Raw genomic sequence first — 18854 nt, 5'->3', positions numbered from 1 at the left:
GTCAGTTGTACATGGTTATGTGGTTTTATTTTTTTATACAACTTGGCTGAACATAGAATGTCAGTTGTACATGGTTATATGGTTTTATTTTTTTATACAACTTTGCTGAACATAGAATGTCAGTTTTACATTTACATGGTTATGTGGTTTTATTTTTTTATACAACTTTGCTGAACATAGAATGTCAGTTTTACATGGTGATACAGTTTAGTTTCTTTCTACATCCTGTAACAATTGAGACATATTTTTTATTTTAGTTCTGTCTTCTGGAGAATCAAGCCCTGACTCCTCTGACTCAGATTTTGATGATTCCAAGTTTCACTCAGCAATGTTTATGCAGGTATGATGTCAATCAAAGAAACGTAAAATAATTTACATATGTTAGGTATCTAATTATTTTTTTTTTATCTAGAACATAAGGTCTGAGCCATTAATTGTGCTGTTGACGATTTTATGAGAACAGCAAGCATATAATTGTTTAGGGAAATATTATTAAGTTGCAGTGTTTGTGAAATGTATAAAATGTTATGAAAAGGTTACTAAAAGAGCATCCTTTAATGATTTGACCATGAAAGTAAATGTGTACTGAAATTGCAGCACTTAAAAACAAGGTCAATAGTTCACTGCCTCATGTGTAATTTGCAACACTTTGCTGCTTTTGTAAAAGAAAACAATTCGTGATACAAACAAGTTCCATTTTAAACAACAAATTTTTTGTTAAACGTGAACACAGGAGGCACTTTTTTGATATGTTAACCATAGTCCTTTGTTCTAACAAAGTAATTCTGTCTAATGATGAACAATACAACCACATAAGTGACGATTAACAACATTTTTAAAGAATGTTTCAGAATAAATACATTCCATCTTCAGAAAATCCCTACAGTAAATACAAAACTATAATTAAAATCAATAACCTGAAGGTTGAATAGAAGCTTTTGTACTACGAACTGGGTTATAGAAGCACTCTAAATAAATATATCAATACAGCTAACATGAGAGATTTAAAATCAGCTTAGCTCAATAGAAGTTGGGTTATTTTTTAATACATCACAAATTGTATATAAACTAAGTGTGTTAACTCTTTTGCTACAATCGACCTCGTAACCATTTTGTACTCCTTATAACTTCCATACAATAACTTTAATAAACTCTGTGTATCTTCACAAAATTTGGCAGACTTTTAGTAAACATTACAAGTCTTTTATGTACAAAAAAATAAATTTTTTTAATAAACTAATTTTACTAAAGACTCGTCCATGAATATATATATATATAGTATTTCTATATAATAGTCCTAAGTGATTTCCACGGAAAGATTGAAAATACTTTTCTTCCTCTATGGCTCAAAAATTTGCCTAACCTCTAAAACCTACTAAATAAATTTCAAACGTTATTTTTAGTAAAACGTTATATTTTGTCTGTTATTTTCTCTATCCTAACTTTATACAAGGTTGGTCAATTTGACTGACTTCGTAACCACCAAAAAAAAATTGAAATAAATCTAAATTACTCTTTTTTTTTCTAGAATGACTTCAAATTGTAGTATGAAATTACATTTGTTTATCCTAAATAGCTTTGCACTCATAACAATATACATCTATTTATACTTAAATTTTATTGTTTTATTGCCCTTTGAACCCTGACTAATTACTGTTCACACCATTATGAATTAAATTACACATGAGCCACTCACAAGCATACCTCATGAAAAATATTTGTTGTTATTATTATTTATTTCACCTAATCTAACCTTAACTAATATAAAAAGTTTTCTATTTCTACATTTTAATTACTTTTCAAATAATAAATAAAGAATATAGATGAAAAACATAAAAAAGCTGACCTGGGTCTTTTTTTGTTGTTGTTCTTGATTGTTAATGACACTTATCCTACCTTTTTATACTAATGGTAGTACTGCACTAAATAATTTGTTATTTGACTAAATAATGCACCAAGAAACACAGAATAATAATGTTAAAAAGCAGACAATGTTCCATAACTATCACAATGTTTCTGGCTTTTTAACTATGCGATAAGAGCTGTTAAAACTTCATCTGAACTCATCATTGGGTTTCTCATTGGAATCAAATTTTAAATGAAAGCAAAATTTACAGAAACCAACATATTATAGTATATCATTTGACAGATGAAAACCTTGGCTTTCTCTTGGTTATAAATAATGTAGTATTGAATGAGAGAGAAATATAGGCAATTTTTGAGAGAGAGGATGTGATAGGTGGGAGTGGCAAGAGGGGTCTGATTGTCTAAGTCATGGCTATGTAACCAAGTGAGATTGAAGGCTATGAAAATTATGCTTTGCCTGAATGATGATGATATTATAATAATTAATTTAGGTTAAATTTTGTACTTTTTTGGAGGGGTGGTAAATAAGTTAGAGAAGAGGGGATGCTTAGAGAGCAAATGTCACAATTCTCACACTAGGGGAAATTCTAGATTTTTTTAAAATATTGCCTTGTAAAATTAAAACTTAAGATATGGATTATTAGCAATGTTTTTATGCTATATTTATGGCTATACTATGATAAGAAAGGAATTTAATTAAATTTTCAATGTAACTTACTAAAACCTCGTGACGCGCAGAAAAAGATACATGTTTTTTTAGGGTTAAGTATTTGATGGGTAGAACACTACGAACATTCATGAGATTATGATGATAATTATGTATGTGGTAACATCAACTTTTCTAACAGTGTATGGACTAAAGTCAGGGTGATTTTATCAATTTCTTCTCCTCTTTGTTATCATTGCGTTGTTTTTTAGTCTAGAATGCTGATGATTTTTGCTGGCACACATTTTTCTAACTTGAAAGTATCTTAACCTGATCCTTAGAATACATATGTGTGTTTTAGAGTGCTTTTCTTTCTACTGTACTTCATTTCAAGATCTGCTTTTCATATGTTTACAGAAGTCCAAACATAATGGATCAGACAGCGCCAGTAGCAGTAGAGCCAATACCCCAACATCTGATACAGTTAAACACTGTAAGGAAGTGTTTATGAAACTAACTTTGTAGAAGACAAGAGCACTTAAACAATGTATATTAGTATAAATTATTGTAATAGGGATGCATGTTTTAGCAAGTTTACAGTAGACTTAGTATTAGTTTACGGTACAGTAAGAAATTTTCCTTTTTTTAAGATTATAGGTAATTTTTTTATGAAGATGGTTCTCAGTGGACTTAGTAAAGGTGTTTTAACAGTGGACTTAGTAAAGGTGTTTTAACAGTGGACTTAGTAAAGGTGTTTTAACAGTGGACTTAGTGAAGGTGTTTTAACAGTGGACTTAGTAAATATGTTGTAACGGTGGACATAGTAAAGTTGTTTTAACTGTGGACATAATAAAGGTGTTTTAACAGTGGACTTAGTAAAGTTGTTTTAACTGTGGACATAGTAAAGGTGTTTTAACAGTGGACATAGTAAAGTTGTTTTAACAGTGGACATAGTAAAGGTGTTGTAACGGTGGACATAGTAAAGTTGTTTTTAACAGTGGAGGTATTAATGTTGTTTTAAAAGTGGACATAGTAAAGGTGTTTTAACTGTGGAGGTATTAACATTGTTTTAACAGTGGACATAGTAAAGGTGTTTTAACAGTTGAGAGATTAATGGTGTTGTAACAGTGGACATAGTAAAGGTGTTTTAACAGTGAACTACGTAAAGTTGTTTTAACAGTGAACTTAGTAAAGTTGTTTTAACAGTGGAGAGATTAATGGTGTTTTAACAGTGAACTAAGTAAAGTTGTTTTAACAGTGGAGAGATTAATGGTGTTTTAACAGTGAACTAAGTAAAGTTGTTTTAACAGTGAACTTAGTTAAGGTGTTTTTAACAGTGGAGGTATTAATGTTGTTTTAACAGTGGACATGGTAAAGGTGTTTTAACCGTGGAGATACTAACATTGTTGTAACAGTGAACTTAGTAAAGTTGTTTTGACCTTCAGCTGTAGTTCACCTAGGATATACATTACATGTACTGATAAGAATCCCCTAAATAAATAAAAACTAACCATTTAGGTAAAGTTATAGCCTGAGTAATAAAAAACATATGATAGTCAATACATGTTGTAAACTTTACAGTAAGACAGTTCAGACATCAAGTAGTGGCCATAGATAAGGAAACCAGTTTATTTATCTCTCCTATATACTACTAAAGTATGGTATGCAACTTTTATATATACTGAGTCAATTTCACTGAAAATGAAACCTAGAAGTTACGTGATTAACAACTTGGTATGAATAGTTTTGTAATGGTTGTTTTTAGACTTAGCCCTCCTGAGGATGATGTGATACATGTTGAAACATGTAGAGTAGTTGTTTAGAGACCGTTAAATGATCTCAGAACAAGGATTTTAATTGTGTAAGTTAAAAACATTGAACGTTTGAAAATTAGAATTTTTTAAATTAGTTTTATACAAGTTCCTTGAATTTTAAACTTTTAACTAGATGTTACATTTTCAATTTTTATGTCGTGATTGTCCCTGATAAGAAATCAAATAAATTGTTTGTTTCACTTCTAAACTTTTTTAGCCTCAAAATCTGCTCAAAAGAGACGAGCTGGTGACTCAGGGGGTGTATCAGCTAAAAGACACAAGTTGGATGGCTCCAGTTCAAGGTAAATATTGTTGAAGTATAGTAGTCCATCCAGATAAATGTGTTACATAAAAGAAGTAACTTGGATAGCAGTAGTCCATAAGTGTTAACAGTTTTTAATGTGTATGTAATAGTTGTAAGTTGATACATATTTTTGTTTTTCTTTTGCTTTAGTAAAAACAGGATTATTAAGTCTTCAGAAAAGTTATAATCGGACAGTTTAGTACATTTTAAATAATTATTTGAAGTGCTAATTTACTTTCAAAAAAGTTGAATTTATTAATTCTCCACACTACAGCTCTGAGGGAATTACTGAAGATGCAGTGAGAAGATATCTAATGAGAAAGCCAATGACCACTACAGAACTTCTTCAAAAATTCAAGAGTAAAAAGACTGGGCTCAGTAGTAATCAGTTGGTTACAACCATAGCTCAGATTCTAAAACGGTTGAATCCAGAAAAACAGACAATAAAAGGAAAGCTGTATTTATCTATAAAATCTTAAAATTGTGTGCAGTATTTAAAAGGTAATTTTTACATGTCTTAAAAAATAACATTTTTTTTGTTTTATATGAGAATCATGTAAAGTAATAAATTACACTGAATCTTTTAATATACTTTCTCTCTCTTGTCATAGAGTGAAAACAGCATGCAGCAATTAGACAGCGAATAAAGCGTTTAAAGTCTTTATAGATTTAATATTTCTAACTTTTAATATTCACAAAATTTGGCTGTCGTTCAACTGACATTATAAGTCTTTCACACATAAAAAATCATATTTTTTGGTGAAGAATTTGTAATAAACTAAAATATAGATTTGTCCATGAATATATTGAGTATTTGTTTCAAATAGTCCATGTGGAAAGTAATTTAGATGTTTAGACTAAAAACTTTTCCTCATCTCAAAATTCTCAAATTTCCTTTGTATAAACCCTAAAACCTCCTAAATACATTTGATACATTTTTTTAATGTAAACTAATATTTTTATCTTTTATTTTCTCTATACAGGATTGGTCACTTTAAATGACCTCGCCCCCCCCACCCCAAGAAAAACTGAAATAATTCTAAATTGTAACATTAAACTACATTTGTTTATCCTAAGTAGCTTTAAACTTATAACAGTATACATCCTTTTATAATTAAATTTTATTGCCCTCTGAACTGTGTAGAACTACTATTCACACCATTATAAGTTGTAAATCACTTGGGAATATGCAGCTCATGTTACACTATTGAATTACATTACCAACGAGTTGCTCTCATGCGTGTCTCGTGAAACATTTTTATTATATTATTTATTTTACCTAATTTAATCTTAACTAACCTAAAAAGATCCCTATGTTTACATTTTAATTACTTTTATAGTAATAAATAAAAAGTAAACATGGAAAAACAAGAAATAAAGTACTTACCCAATCTTAATTTTTTTCTTGCAGTCAGTTGTCAATAACAGTTAACCCAACTGTTTTATACTAATGGTAGTAATGCACTAAATAATTTTTATTTAATTAAATAATGCACCAAAGAACGTAGATTAATAACATGCAAAAAGTAGACAACTTCCTCTAACTCTCAAAATTTTTCTGGCTTTCCAACTATGCGACAAGAGCCGTTACAAATTCATCCAAGCTAGTCGTTAACTTTCCCATGGGAAAGCTTGTACTCTGAGTGAAATTCACACAATTTCACAGTGTTATACAATACGTCATTTGATAGATGAAAACCTTGACTTTCTGTTAGTTATAGGTGATACTAAAGCGTAAGAGAGAACTATTAACAAATCCTGAGAGAGGATGTGACAGGTGTCTGATTTTCTAGTTGATAGCTCCATAACAAAAAAAAATTGAAGGCTATAAAAATTATGGTTTGTCTGAGCAAAATATGATTTTATAGTGAGTAATTTACGTTTAATTTCGTACATTTTGGAGGGGTGGTGGATAAATAGAGAGGAGAAGATACCTAGAGAAAATGTGTCACACTAAGGGAAATTCAGGAATTCTTAAAATATTGCTTTATAGAATTAAGAACTTACAACTTGTATACTATTAAAATATGAATTATTAGCTTAGATTTTATGCTATACTAATTGGTATAACATAAACAAAAAGTAGTTTAATAAAATTTTGAACGTAAGGACACTAAAAGTTTGTGTCATGCACAGTAAAGGATACCCGTGGTGATAGGGTTAATGTATCCCATGCAGTGTTCAATTAGGCCTATCTGTTGTTCTGGTTTAGACCTCTAGGGGGAGACATCTATTTACAACTGTTACGATTATATCTTTGATTTTTCTTAGTTTTATGTTTCTATCTTTGTTCTTCATTTACTGTGGTACATTAGACTAAAGTTAGGGTGTCAACAGCACAGTTTTTATGTCACGTTCATTATATCTACAGACAACATATTTGTTATTTGTCAGAGGTTTAACTTTTGTTAAATAGTTACATAGAGTTGATTCACTTTTGAAAATGACTTGGATGTCAAACTTTCTAATTATTAAGTTTTTATTTTAGTTGTTATACAGCCTGTCTTCTGTTATGTAACAGGTTGTGAAATTCCATGCTTTTTTAAAGATTTTTTAGGTTAACTATTTAAAAAGAAAGCCAACTCTAGATATTTAAACCCAGTTTTCAAGTGTTCAACACTGTCATAGCATTTGATCTTTAGACAGTGATGTCTTGTGTGTTTGTTGTGTCCCAGGCAGCTTGAAGAGCTCTGTATTAAGTGAAACAGTTCGTCAGCAATGAATACGGTGAACATTGTGTTGTGAGAATACTGTTATTATACACTTTTCTAGTTCTTGAAAAATCACTGAGGGACAAGATAAAAAATGCAGTGTTAAAAAATACAATAGGCCTAATACTGACAAGTATTGTTAGTATGTCTTAATGACAATATTCAGAATTAAATGAAACATGGGATATAACAGTTTTGTTCTTATAAGCTTTTCAACTGGTAGTAAATATATTGCAGAATGCACACAACAATGGTACAAATTTATAAATTGTTTGTTTTGATGACTAAACCACAAGTACAAATTGATAATGTGTAATTATCCTTTTTTTATTAAATAGATTTCTGATGACTAAACCTATATACAAATCAAGAGTTATGTGACATACAATTATCAGACTAGTTTTCAATACATTAAATTTACTGACGTATAAAAGTACACCAACATGGTGTGATTGAACAAGGTTTTTGTTTCTTATTTATATGACACTTCCTTTTATATCCAGGATTAAAGAATTATTATGTAGATACTTTACAAACGTGGGCGAGCATCCAGTCGAGACCTATCGTAATGTCCTTTAGGGTTGAAACATCGGTATGAGAAATCTGTAGAAAACAACAATAACAACTTTCAAATACCTGTCCATTCTTAATTGTAAGAGATAACAGATGCAATTCCCACACAAGATCTATAGTTCTGTCTACATAGCACTCAAACATCAATAAAAATGTGTTAAATGATGCTCATTTGCATACAAAAAGTTTAAACAATATCAGTTTTGAGCACATTTTTACTTTTCTATGTATAAGAACCAATTTTTGTGCCACTAGGCCTTTTTCACTGACCATGAGAATTACCTAACAATCAAAAATTCCTGGAAATTACTTAAAAGTTAAGAAAGCATCAATTAAATGATCTAATCTGTGTGAGAGAAGTAACTATTAACAAAGAACTACATCGGTACCATAAACTCGCTTGATGACTTCACTGTACAGAAGTGGCTTTGTAATAGCTTCCACAATATGTTATTAATGTGTATCGTGAGCCAATCAGTCATAGAATATAAAACCTACGTAGACATTAACATTTTAATTGAAACTAAGTTGTATCTGTAAAGTTTAATATCAGTCCAGTTCAAAAAACTTGAGAAAAAAAAAGTGACACTTACATGCCAAGGATTTTTGTATCTACAGAGATTTAACTTTGACAACAAATCTTCCCAACTCATCCATGGATGGGTAGTATCTGGAACGCATGCTAAAACTAACAGTGGAGGTAGTCTTTGATGAAAGTTGACTAGGCCCGAACATTCCGAGTCTAATGCTTGGTCACACACACTTTCTTGAGATATCAGCGTCTTGTTCAAATCATGGAGAAGTACATGCAGGTCAACAAAAGGGTCTGCCATAAGATAATTGCAAAATTGTGTGTTATCAAAGCACTGGAAAACAAGGTCGGGAAATTTAATGAAAATATAGAATTTCATTAAGTTGTTCTGTCTTGACAACATCATTTACCAATCATGGAACTGTTAAAATGTGAGGGTCTAGGAATTAAAAACTGTGACGACAACTTGAAACCACATTAGGAGGGGTTCTAGTCACTGATCATACTTTTAATCCTGTTTGTGCTGGACAATGACTTTATTAATATATTTATCAATTATTTGAATTAAAACAACTTAGATGAGTTTTTTAAAATTTAAGTGTGTGTTGAAAGCTGGTAGAGTTTCTATAACTTGCAATGCACGTACATTATGACTATAATTTCTGCAAGTTTTCCGAGAATATAGCTCACCTTCTATCTGGCAAACGCACTGTCTTGCATCAATAACGTAGATGATTGCGTTAATATCTTCCATTGTTTCTTTTAAAGAAGGTACTAAGGTCCATTGACCATTGGTGCTATCTTTCTGAAAAAGTTTGTTCTGCTCCAGAGAATTTCCCTGGTGTCTCTCTCGTATGGAATAAGTGTTGGAATAGAGGGTAACAAAGTTAAGCCGCTTTCCTTGACATTTCATTAGTAACCCTGAACCTGCGTATGATAAACAATGATACGTTTAACAACTATAAATATAGATGAAGAATTAAGGATTTCTATGATAGTGGAGACAAGATAAAATCATACAGCCCGGCTTGTTACACGTGATTAAAGTACAGTCTTGCTTTTTGACCTAATGATGCTGTTTTGTTCCCTTAAGTTATAAAATTGCCAAGTATTTAATATTTTCTTAAAGACAATTGAAAGAAACTTCAAGAGGAACTACTTTTTTAGAATTATGCATTGCCAGCTACTTACTTTTACTATTATTTTAGATTTATCCAAGACATTCAGATATTGTAATACAAATGAAGATATTATGTTTTGGGATAACATGGGACCTTTTGGTCCACCTCGGCTATCCTATCCTCAAAACTAAACTAAAACTATTGACAAATAAGTTAAAAAGTCATCCCTTTTCATTCATATACTAATCAAGCTTTCTCTTAAACTTATTTAAATTTACTGCCTCCACAACATCCGAAGGTAACCCATTCCAAAGGCCAACCACCCTATTAGAAAAATACAACTGTTTTAGCTGAAGATGACTCCTATCTTGCCAAAGTTTATATTTGTGTCTCCTAATCCTACTATTCTCACTGTTAAGTATGAAAAAAGATGATGCATCAACACTATCAATTCCCTTTACAATCTTAAACACCTCAATCAGATCCCCACTAACTTTTTTTTTCAAGAGAAAACAATTTCAGAGATTTCAACCTCTCTATCTCAGGCATCATTCTATTAACCTTGCTCTGAACCCTTTATAACAGTTCAATGTCCTTCCTGAGATAAGCAGCCTAAGACTGAATACATTACTCCAAATGTGGCCTAACAAATGACCTATACAATGAAATTATAATCTCTTTAGACTTGTATTCAATATTTCTGTAGATACAACCTGAAGTCATATTTGCCCTACCACAAGCAACAGCACATTGTTTGGATGGCTTAAGAGATTGATCAACTATTACACCAAGATCCCTTCATGACACTGTTAATGTTATTCCAATCCAAATTATACATATAATTCAAATTATGATAACCCACATGCATTACCTTACATTCATTATAATTAAAACCCATTTGCCATTTATATGCCCAACTCACAAAAACGTACATTCAAAACCTACCTAAACCTGGCTTAGTACCAGAACACATTGAGATAGCTTCAAAAATGTTGTTCCTACCAGCCAGTATTTTACTGGCAATACATTTTGTTTGCTTAGAATTCAAACCAGGTCCTAACATAACGACTGTGGGTGGTTTTTCAATCTTTGCTTCTGCTTCGTAGGTTTTAGATGGGAAAAATGAAGGAGTTAATCTAGAGAAGAGTGTTAATGATTGAAACCAGGACTGCTTGGGCTTCAAGTCTCTCATTTCAGTTTTCATTCTTCGCCGTTCTTTATTTATCATCGGACTACATACATCAAATCTAAGATGAAAATAAGAGTAATCAATCAAGTATTAAAAATTAATGATGGTACAGAACATAAAATAAAAAAATACATATAAGGCCTACTGTTACTAACTGAGAAACCTTTTGTTCAATGCCAAAACATGTCCATTGGGCTGAAAGATGAAAATACTCGTGGCAGAAAAAGATGGGCCTAAAATGATATTTTTATATGCTTAATGAATAAATTAAGAAGAGTGTGAAAAAAAGGAAACACCTGAAACATGTCACACACTCATGAGGGGGAATAAGTTGTTGTTTTTTGTCAGTTCAAGACTTAAGGCATGGAAACCATGAGCAGTCAAAGATATGAGTGTTTCATTCCAAAACACATCTTAAAACTTCCAGTCTCTGTTGCAGCTGTTTTTATTGTAGTTAAAACTGAATGTTTTTATTTTTTGGTAGGAGTCTTGATAAAATACAATTAAGTGTAATCAGAAATTAAATGTAATCTTTTTATCTTAATTTTTTTCTACTACAGATTTCAAATAAAAGGTATGCAAAATAGCATTTCAGGTCTACCTATCACTTCCTATTGCTACTAAGTGTTAGGCCTAATTGCTATAACCATTTCTCTACCAAAACCTTCCTGGGAGTGAAATATCTAGAAAAGCTAAACAGGTAATAACTACTAAGATTGAATCAGTAAAAAAAAAAAACAAGTCACATTCCTGAGTTCTGAAGTTAACACAATATAAAGTCAGCAAATAGATTCTTAAAATTTATATATATTAACCATTTAAATTTAGAATTATTCGGATATAAATAAAATGAAAGTGTATTTGGAACAGAACCCTCATTTTAAATTGGTGAAACCCAGCAAATGCAGTCACTATACTTCCAGTAACTTTAGAAGGGTTTAAAATGCTGGATTCTGAAATTTTACATGCCAAAATACTTACAAAATGCGACTGTAATGAAAGACTGGGTCATGAATAACACATTTCAATTCTGTCTGGATTTCAGCAAAATTTAACTCGTCCAGTATCAACTCTGGTGTCTGTGAAAGATGGGTGATGCTGAGTATGTGACATTCTTTTAAAAGCAGCTTTTTCCAGTACAGTTCATCATTGATAACCGAATACCACCGCCAACAAACACGTAATATGGTGTAAAGTTCTCTTACAGATAAAAAGGAGAATATATGGAGAAGTAGAGAGTCCTGACAAAAGAATACATAAAATATTCTGAAGCTTTCTAAAAATTGAATTTCATAAATATTACATTCATAATAATTCTTTCTATATCAGTACTGTAAGTTTAAAATATCTAAAAAATGGTTAGAAAATAATGGCACATCTCTCTAACACCTTATATTAGTCTAGTTATTAATAGTCTTAAAATGATTACAGATTATCCATTTTATTTTTTTTTCAAGATTTTAAAATAATACAATGGTATCTTTAAAGAGTTTGTACAGTGTGGTCCAGAAAGTAAGTAACCTGAAACATCATCATTTTTTTAAATAGATGCAGAAAGAGTGGCAGCAGGAATTTTCATTTCACTGGCCTATTCCATCTTCATTTATATTTATGTTAAAAACTGGAAAGATTTTACATAAGTAAATAAATTTATTTATACATGTTCTAAGTTACCATAACTTTTGGTTCACCCTATAGATGAGTATCTATGAAAGACATACAAAAACAGCGTAAACAGGATTACCTTATTTAAGTTATTAACCACTGGTAATTATATATGATACGTTATACAGTTCGTCGCAAGAAATAAAATTCGTATTTGCGCGTAGTTTCTTTATTGCGATTAATAATAGTATTATTAAAAATTACTGTATTGTTTGAAAGCAAAAACAATCTTAACTGAAATTTTGGTCAATGTTATAATGTGATAAACCAAAAAAGGAAAAAAAAAACAACAGGCAATACTACAAACGTAAATAAAATCACGACCTATAACTTCGTCAAGAGCTGTAATAGCGAAATATTGAGCTAATAAAGTTACTTTCTGGGAGATGTAGGTCGTGATTTTATTTACGTTTGTAGAAATATTTCATAATAAACTCTAGTTTGCGTTACACAAAGTTAAGAATAATAACAACAGGCAAAGTTAACATATATTGTTTTACTTACAGGCAGATTTTGAAAACTCGGCGTTTCCATACTGTTGAAGGTTTAAAACTAAAAGATGCCTGGTACTATCAGTAGTATTAAATAAACTCTGAAAAACAGATATATATAGATGTTTCAAAAGGAAACGTTTACAATTTTGACAAGCTCAATGCTGACGCGTATATACAATTTCGCAATAGTTGGAACTTTATACACGTCACTTACATGGTATCCGAATGGGCAGACAAACAAGGCCCTTATTATTGCCGTTAGTTACGTTATGATATGATATAACAGATGATATATAACTATCTATGCTACAAACGGAGTATCAGCGCCGCCTAGTGTCGAAAACTTGATTACGCATGTGTTAGAGACTATGCGATTTCTTGAGTAATTAAACTAAGAGCAAGAAAATGGTGAGATATTTGTATTAATATAATCTACGTAAATCTACAATTTAAACTGGGATTTAAAGAAAATGGTTAAAACATATGATTTCGGACGATATTAATTTAAATATTTGATGTTTATATTTATTCATTAAGGTTATTCAGATACTTATGATAATAGTTTACATTTCACTTGTAATATATATCAAGAACTTGAAACATCCTTTAGTGTAGGTTAAGGTAGATGTCTGTGATACTGCACTAACCCTATAGATTACATTAACAAACTATCCATGACCGTTACTTCCAAGATATGTTAGCAGTTATTTAACAGTGATTACTAGAAATAGATAGTGAAAAAAAAAAGGAACCTTCGAGAACAAGAGTTCAACTTTCGGGCCGAAGTGTACTGGTTAGGCCTAACCATACATTAGTGTTAGCTTTAACCCTTCAGTAGTCGCGTGTGGACTAATGAATCACAGTGTTCAATAATGATTTCCCCCTGTGTATTAATTTGGTGTTTCATTCATGATTTTAGGAATATATAAAATCTACACTCAATAACTGTGTACACGTCAAACGAAAAAAATGCATATAATAATAATAATAATGTATCATAATGACTGAATATCACTAAAGAAAAATATTGAGGATACAAACCATCTGGGGTGTATCACATTGCACGTGAGGAGTGAAAGGTTATGAATAAAAGGAACATTTGATACTTTCTGCTATCATCATATCTATTATAATGAAGTGACAGTTCATGTATCTAGTTTAAAAATCACCCTTAGTGTGTCTTTTATATTTACATAGTCATTCATGTTGTGAGTGAATGTGAAGCTAAAGCACGATAACACAGTCTCATTTGATGGGATGAAAAATATATAATGAAACAGGCTATAATAAATTGCAAAACCAGTAACTTTCCTTGTTTAGCCCCTTCTCCAGCTGGAAAATACTCATTCTGTCATGTAAAGCTCTTGATCATATCTAAAATGTAAAGATAATTAGGGTGCTTGACTCGCAATCTGAGGGTTATGGGTTCAAATCCACATCCCACCAAACATACTCGTCCTTTCAGCCATGGAAAAGTTATAATGTGATGGTGAATCCCACTATTCATTGGTAAAAGAGTAGCCCAAGAGTTAGATGTGGATGGTGATGACTAGCTGTCTTTCCTCTTGTCTTTCACTGCTAAATTAAGGACGACTAAAGCAGATAGCTCCCATGTAGCTTTGTGCAAAATTCAAAACAAATAAGACTAAGATGTAAATGTTAAAAACTGGGAACAAGTATAAGTTTAATGGTATTTATGCAATGTAACACAACCTGCTTGACAAACATCGATGCTCCAATGTTGAGAATTTATGTAAACTAATAATGAGAAATCATAATATCAGTATTTTGATTACTTGAATAATTGGAATAATCAAAAACACTAATTTCAATGTGACTTTCATTGCCGTCATCAGGTAATTGAGTTAATCATCTAGGTTATCTTTAGTTTTGAATAAACTGTAAATTTACTTTTTCTGCATTGTGTTTGTGTAATGTTTGTAATACCAGTATGATGCTTTGTAAAGAACAGCACAATCTCTATACACATTTCTACAAAAAATGTCTGTTTTCAATTATTCCATTTATCATCTTGTGGTTAAAGTTATGATTCACTGAAAATCTTAAGTGTAATATTTGTGTAATCTGAATTACAAATGCCTTATGTAGTTTGTTTCTGGATGTGTGTAGAAACATGGCAGTGTACATATCTCTGACATTTCTTGAAATGGAAAAGGTTAATTAATTGTATATTATAAAAAGTATTACTTCAAGGTTCACCTTGCATTCTTTTCATCAAAGTCAAAGATATGAGGTAACGTGTGTGCTTTTAATTCTTCCCTGGCTACTTACGTAACATGGTCTAGAAATCAATAACATTAACCTGCAAACCAGACTCAGTGTATTTCTGTGTAGCTCAAAGTACTGGAAGATGAATTCTTCAATCACCAACAAACTTCAGACCTTCCAGACAAAATATCTACAATTTTTTATAAGAATTTGTTGGCCTAATGTAACCAGCAATAAAGAAGTGTTGATAACGTCTGACGACTTATGTGCTACCCGGCCTGAAGACGATTGAGTGAGTGAATGTAGGTTTCACTCGACCACTGGAAATGTAAAATGCTTCTAATTAACATAGAGCCACAATTCAAAGTGATAGGAATTCTCTTTTGGTGCTTTATACATATTGGCTTTGAGTTTTCTTGCACTTAAATTTATTATAATTTTTTTGGTAAAAGTCACTATTTACACTTTGGGTACAGACAGTCTTACAATCTCTACTTTTTAAAGTTTTAATTTTGTACTAAGATGTTTAACTCTTTATGTAGCTTAACCTTAAATGTTTTCATTACAACTTTTGAAGTGGCATTTTATGTGGAAATTTACTAATATGTTGAAATTCTTAGTTTCATGATTGATTACTGATTTCCCAAATAAGGTTTTTTTTCTGAAATAGTACAAGTTTTTGTATTAGAACTTCAGGAATTGAAAACAAAAATATTTTCACTTGTAGTAAATAAATACGCTTATATTACATTTGTGCAAAGGTTAAATAAACTAAAACACACCACAATGTTAAAATCTAACACACAATAAAACTTTAGTAAAAGGATATTAAGCCCTGTTGAGTACTATGTTTCACCAGTTATCTACATCTTCATTATCAGGAGTATAAATACACTTGTAGTATTTAGATATAACTTCACTATAATGATTAAATTATGGGTTACATTGTTGATTAGAGGGTTCCTCAGTGTATAACAGTATTTGGATGAAAAAATACACAAATTAGATTGTAATGTACATAGTTTAGGTTATATTGCAACTTGTGGAGAATAGCTGTCCAAGTTTTGCATGATTGATCAGGTATTAGTTTGGAGTGATTTAGTAAAAACAGATTTCAAAAGATTGTGCATTTACTAACCTACATTTAATAAAAACCACGTGTTTTAACTATTGGCTGTTCGTTTCATTTTAGAACATTTAGAGCTTAACCTGTTCACCGCGGCTGGGATGTATTTATTTCCCAGTGCATTCGGAAATATTATAATAGAAGTTCCCAGTCCTGTAATGGCATATGACAACAGAAAAGGTTCAGCTCAAAGTGACATCCAGAGGAGTTGAAGTTTAGCAAACTTTCCACAAACTTTTTGACATTGTCTAGTTTTTTATGTTAGTTTGACCGATTTCCAGTTGTTTTTATAATCAACATCACCTGTGTAAAAAATTAGCATTATTTCTTTGACTCTTATTTTTCTTTCACAAACAAAAGTTGGACTGAAAAAGACATGTGAATGTATCAAAACTTGTATCTGTAATAACTTTTATAGTATCGTGTAGTTACCCACTACACAGAGCTTGGCTTATCACATTGCTCTTCTTGTTTCTTAAAATATTCATCCATCAATGGCGTATTGGGCTAGCAGAGAGGGCTGAAGATCAAAGGGTCCAAGATTTGAAATACAAGTTGTGGAAGTTCAGACATAATACTGCTAAACTCACTCCACTCTTTCAACAATATATAGTGACAGTCAATTCTGGTACTAGGTTTATTAAAGAGCCAGGAAAAGCCATTGTGACCGTTGTTAGGCTGCCTTCCCTGTGATCACTATTTCAAAGTTATGGTTATACCTGAAAGAAAGAGCCATTTAGTACATGTATGAATAAGGTAATCATTAAAGAATCTCCATAAAAGGAAACATTTGTTATTCATAAAATAAAAACATTCCGGTGACTGAGGTAGATTTATAGCCAGTTCAGCCTTAAGGTTACCATTCAATATGATTAAAACCCAAGAACTACAACTTCCAGAATTATTAAGCCTTATCCAAACAATGGGTAAATAAAAAAAACAAAGATTGAAACTGTACTGCTGAAAATTTAGCTATTTAAGGTACACAACCTTAGCTGAAAAATATTCATTATACACTGTAGATCTGGGTCATTAGTAATAGTTGGTAATCATTTAATTGATGGATGAACCCCCCCCCCTCCCTCCCTTTAACCAATTACAATTATTCTATGTAGTGTTTATTTTTCTGACCATGATAAATACAAGCAAAAGGACAGTTGGCAGTAACTGATTTGGTGGAATATTTCTGTTACTCGGATAATTAGAATAATTAAAAAATAGCAATAATTTGGAACACTAATTTCAAGTAATGGATTATGTTTGTGATAATCAATTTAATTATAATTTAGGTTAAATAACAAGTGGAATAATTGGAAGCACTGATTTAATCATAATTTATCACTTAGCTTTAATAGAGGGTATCCATAAATTAATGAACCACCTAGCTAATTGAATAGGATAAAAACTACAGTAAACAGGTTGCATTTTGTGGTATAATGAAGGCTGAGACTTCATGTTTGTTTGTGGCTCAAAGGATGTCCAGGCAATAGTCTATATGTACCAACAGCTCCAGAGTAATTGCAATGGTTTTATTAGTTTATCAGGCATGCAGTGTTGCTGTATCTGGTACTATCATCTTATAGACAGTGTTCTTCATCTATGTTCTTTCTAAACTAGCAGAAAAATATTTCAGATATGTCTCCAATATGCTGTAATTGTTTGTCTGATATGGTTCATCAAATAATGAACATACTGTATCTTCAAGGTTGACAAAACTTGGAAGATATAACGAAAAGCATGAATATCTTATGTAATTAATGAGTACAATTCATGTTTATTAACCACAAATTCGCCATGCACAAGTGTTGGTTGTATAGTTTTGGTTTTATCAGATTAGAAAGTTTATGGATAATAAAATTCTTCCAGCTGAAAGGTGTTATTCATAACTTTATTTTGATGGGTTGAAAATATGTTTTTAAAACTTATTTATGATATATTTAATCTTTAGAAGCCCACTTTCAAATTTGGTTTTTGGCAAAATTATTTAACAGTTATGAGCTATAGAGTTATAGGATATTTCACTGATAATGTATATAATAGTTCATGAATAAGAAAAGTTACATCTTTTTAATCAATGACCAGAGGTCATCTTTATCATTTCTATATTACTGAATAATCAATTTGAGGGGGGAAAAAACATTAATTTTTGAATTCAAATAGTGTATGAAAAATACTACTGTTTTTACTCTTCGCATGTAAACAGACTAAAGGAACTTCAAGTTTTGGTAAACGGCACAACAAGACACACACCTTATGTCGTCGTTGTGGACGCAGTAGTTACCACATTCAGAAGTCCAGATGTGCTCAGTGTGGTTATCCAGACAAGAAGAAAAGACATTGTAAGTATTAAATTCAGGTGTCTTTGTTATAATGTAAAATAGTTCCAGAGTTTGTCAAGAAAGATTTTTTGTTGTACAAAAAACAAAGACTGGAAATAAGAACTATAGATCAGTGAAATAAGATAACAATACAGTTATTCCCAACTTTGATTGTGATGGCTTGTGACTTTCAGTTTTATGATGTTACTGTTGGTACCTCATAATATTTGTTTTTACAGACAACTGGAGTGTTAAAGGCAAAAGAA

At 31.1% G+C, this 18854-nt stretch overlaps 3 protein-coding genes across 3 annotated transcripts in view; 2 read left to right on the top strand and 1 right to left on the bottom strand.

Annotated features, from left to right (window-relative positions):
- The window catches only part of LOC106467502 (general transcription factor IIF subunit 1-like), a 12340-nt gene extending 7123 nt beyond the window's left edge, over positions 1–5217 (top strand). Inside the window, exons 6-9 of the mRNA XM_013927862.2 lie at positions 258–340; positions 2930–3005; positions 4544–4628; positions 4905–5217. Of these exons, the coding sequence (XP_013783316.1) occupies positions 258–340; positions 2930–3005; positions 4544–4628; positions 4905–5109 (449 nt within the window). The 3' untranslated portion in view covers positions 5110–5217. The remainder of the gene's footprint in view (positions 1–257; positions 341–2929; positions 3006–4543; positions 4629–4904) is intronic.
- A 2430-nt stretch (positions 5218–7647) lies between these two features.
- Positions 7648–13163, bottom strand: LOC106467504 (F-box only protein 4-like). Its single transcript, XM_013927863.2, has 6 exons — positions 12926–13163; positions 11738–11997; positions 10513–10814; positions 9137–9373; positions 8508–8740; positions 7648–7944 (listed from the first exon to the last, which is right to left on the bottom strand). The coding sequence occupies exons 1-6, from the start codon at positions 12953–12955 to the stop codon at positions 7858–7860; spliced, it is 1149 nt and encodes a 382-aa protein (XP_013783317.2). The 5' UTR covers positions 12956–13163; the 3' UTR covers positions 7648–7857.
- A 3839-nt stretch (positions 13164–17002) lies between these two features.
- The window catches only part of LOC106467499 (probable 60S ribosomal protein L37-A), a 3133-nt gene continuing 1281 nt past the window's right edge, over positions 17003–18854 (top strand). Inside the window, exons 1-2 of the mRNA XM_022395699.1 lie at positions 17003–17026; positions 18474–18609. Coding sequence (XP_022251407.1) covers positions 17018–17026; positions 18474–18609 — 145 coding nt within the window. The 5' untranslated portion in view covers positions 17003–17017. The remainder of the gene's footprint in view (positions 17027–18473; positions 18610–18854) is intronic.

Source organism: Limulus polyphemus, unplaced genomic scaffold, assembly GCF_000517525.1.
Source record: "Limulus polyphemus unplaced genomic scaffold, Limulus_polyphemus-2.1.2 Scaffold2636, whole genome shotgun sequence".
Classification (NCBI taxonomy): domain Eukaryota; kingdom Metazoa; phylum Arthropoda; class Merostomata; order Xiphosura; family Limulidae; genus Limulus; species Limulus polyphemus.
This window is presented reverse-complemented; position numbering and strand designations above follow the sequence as displayed.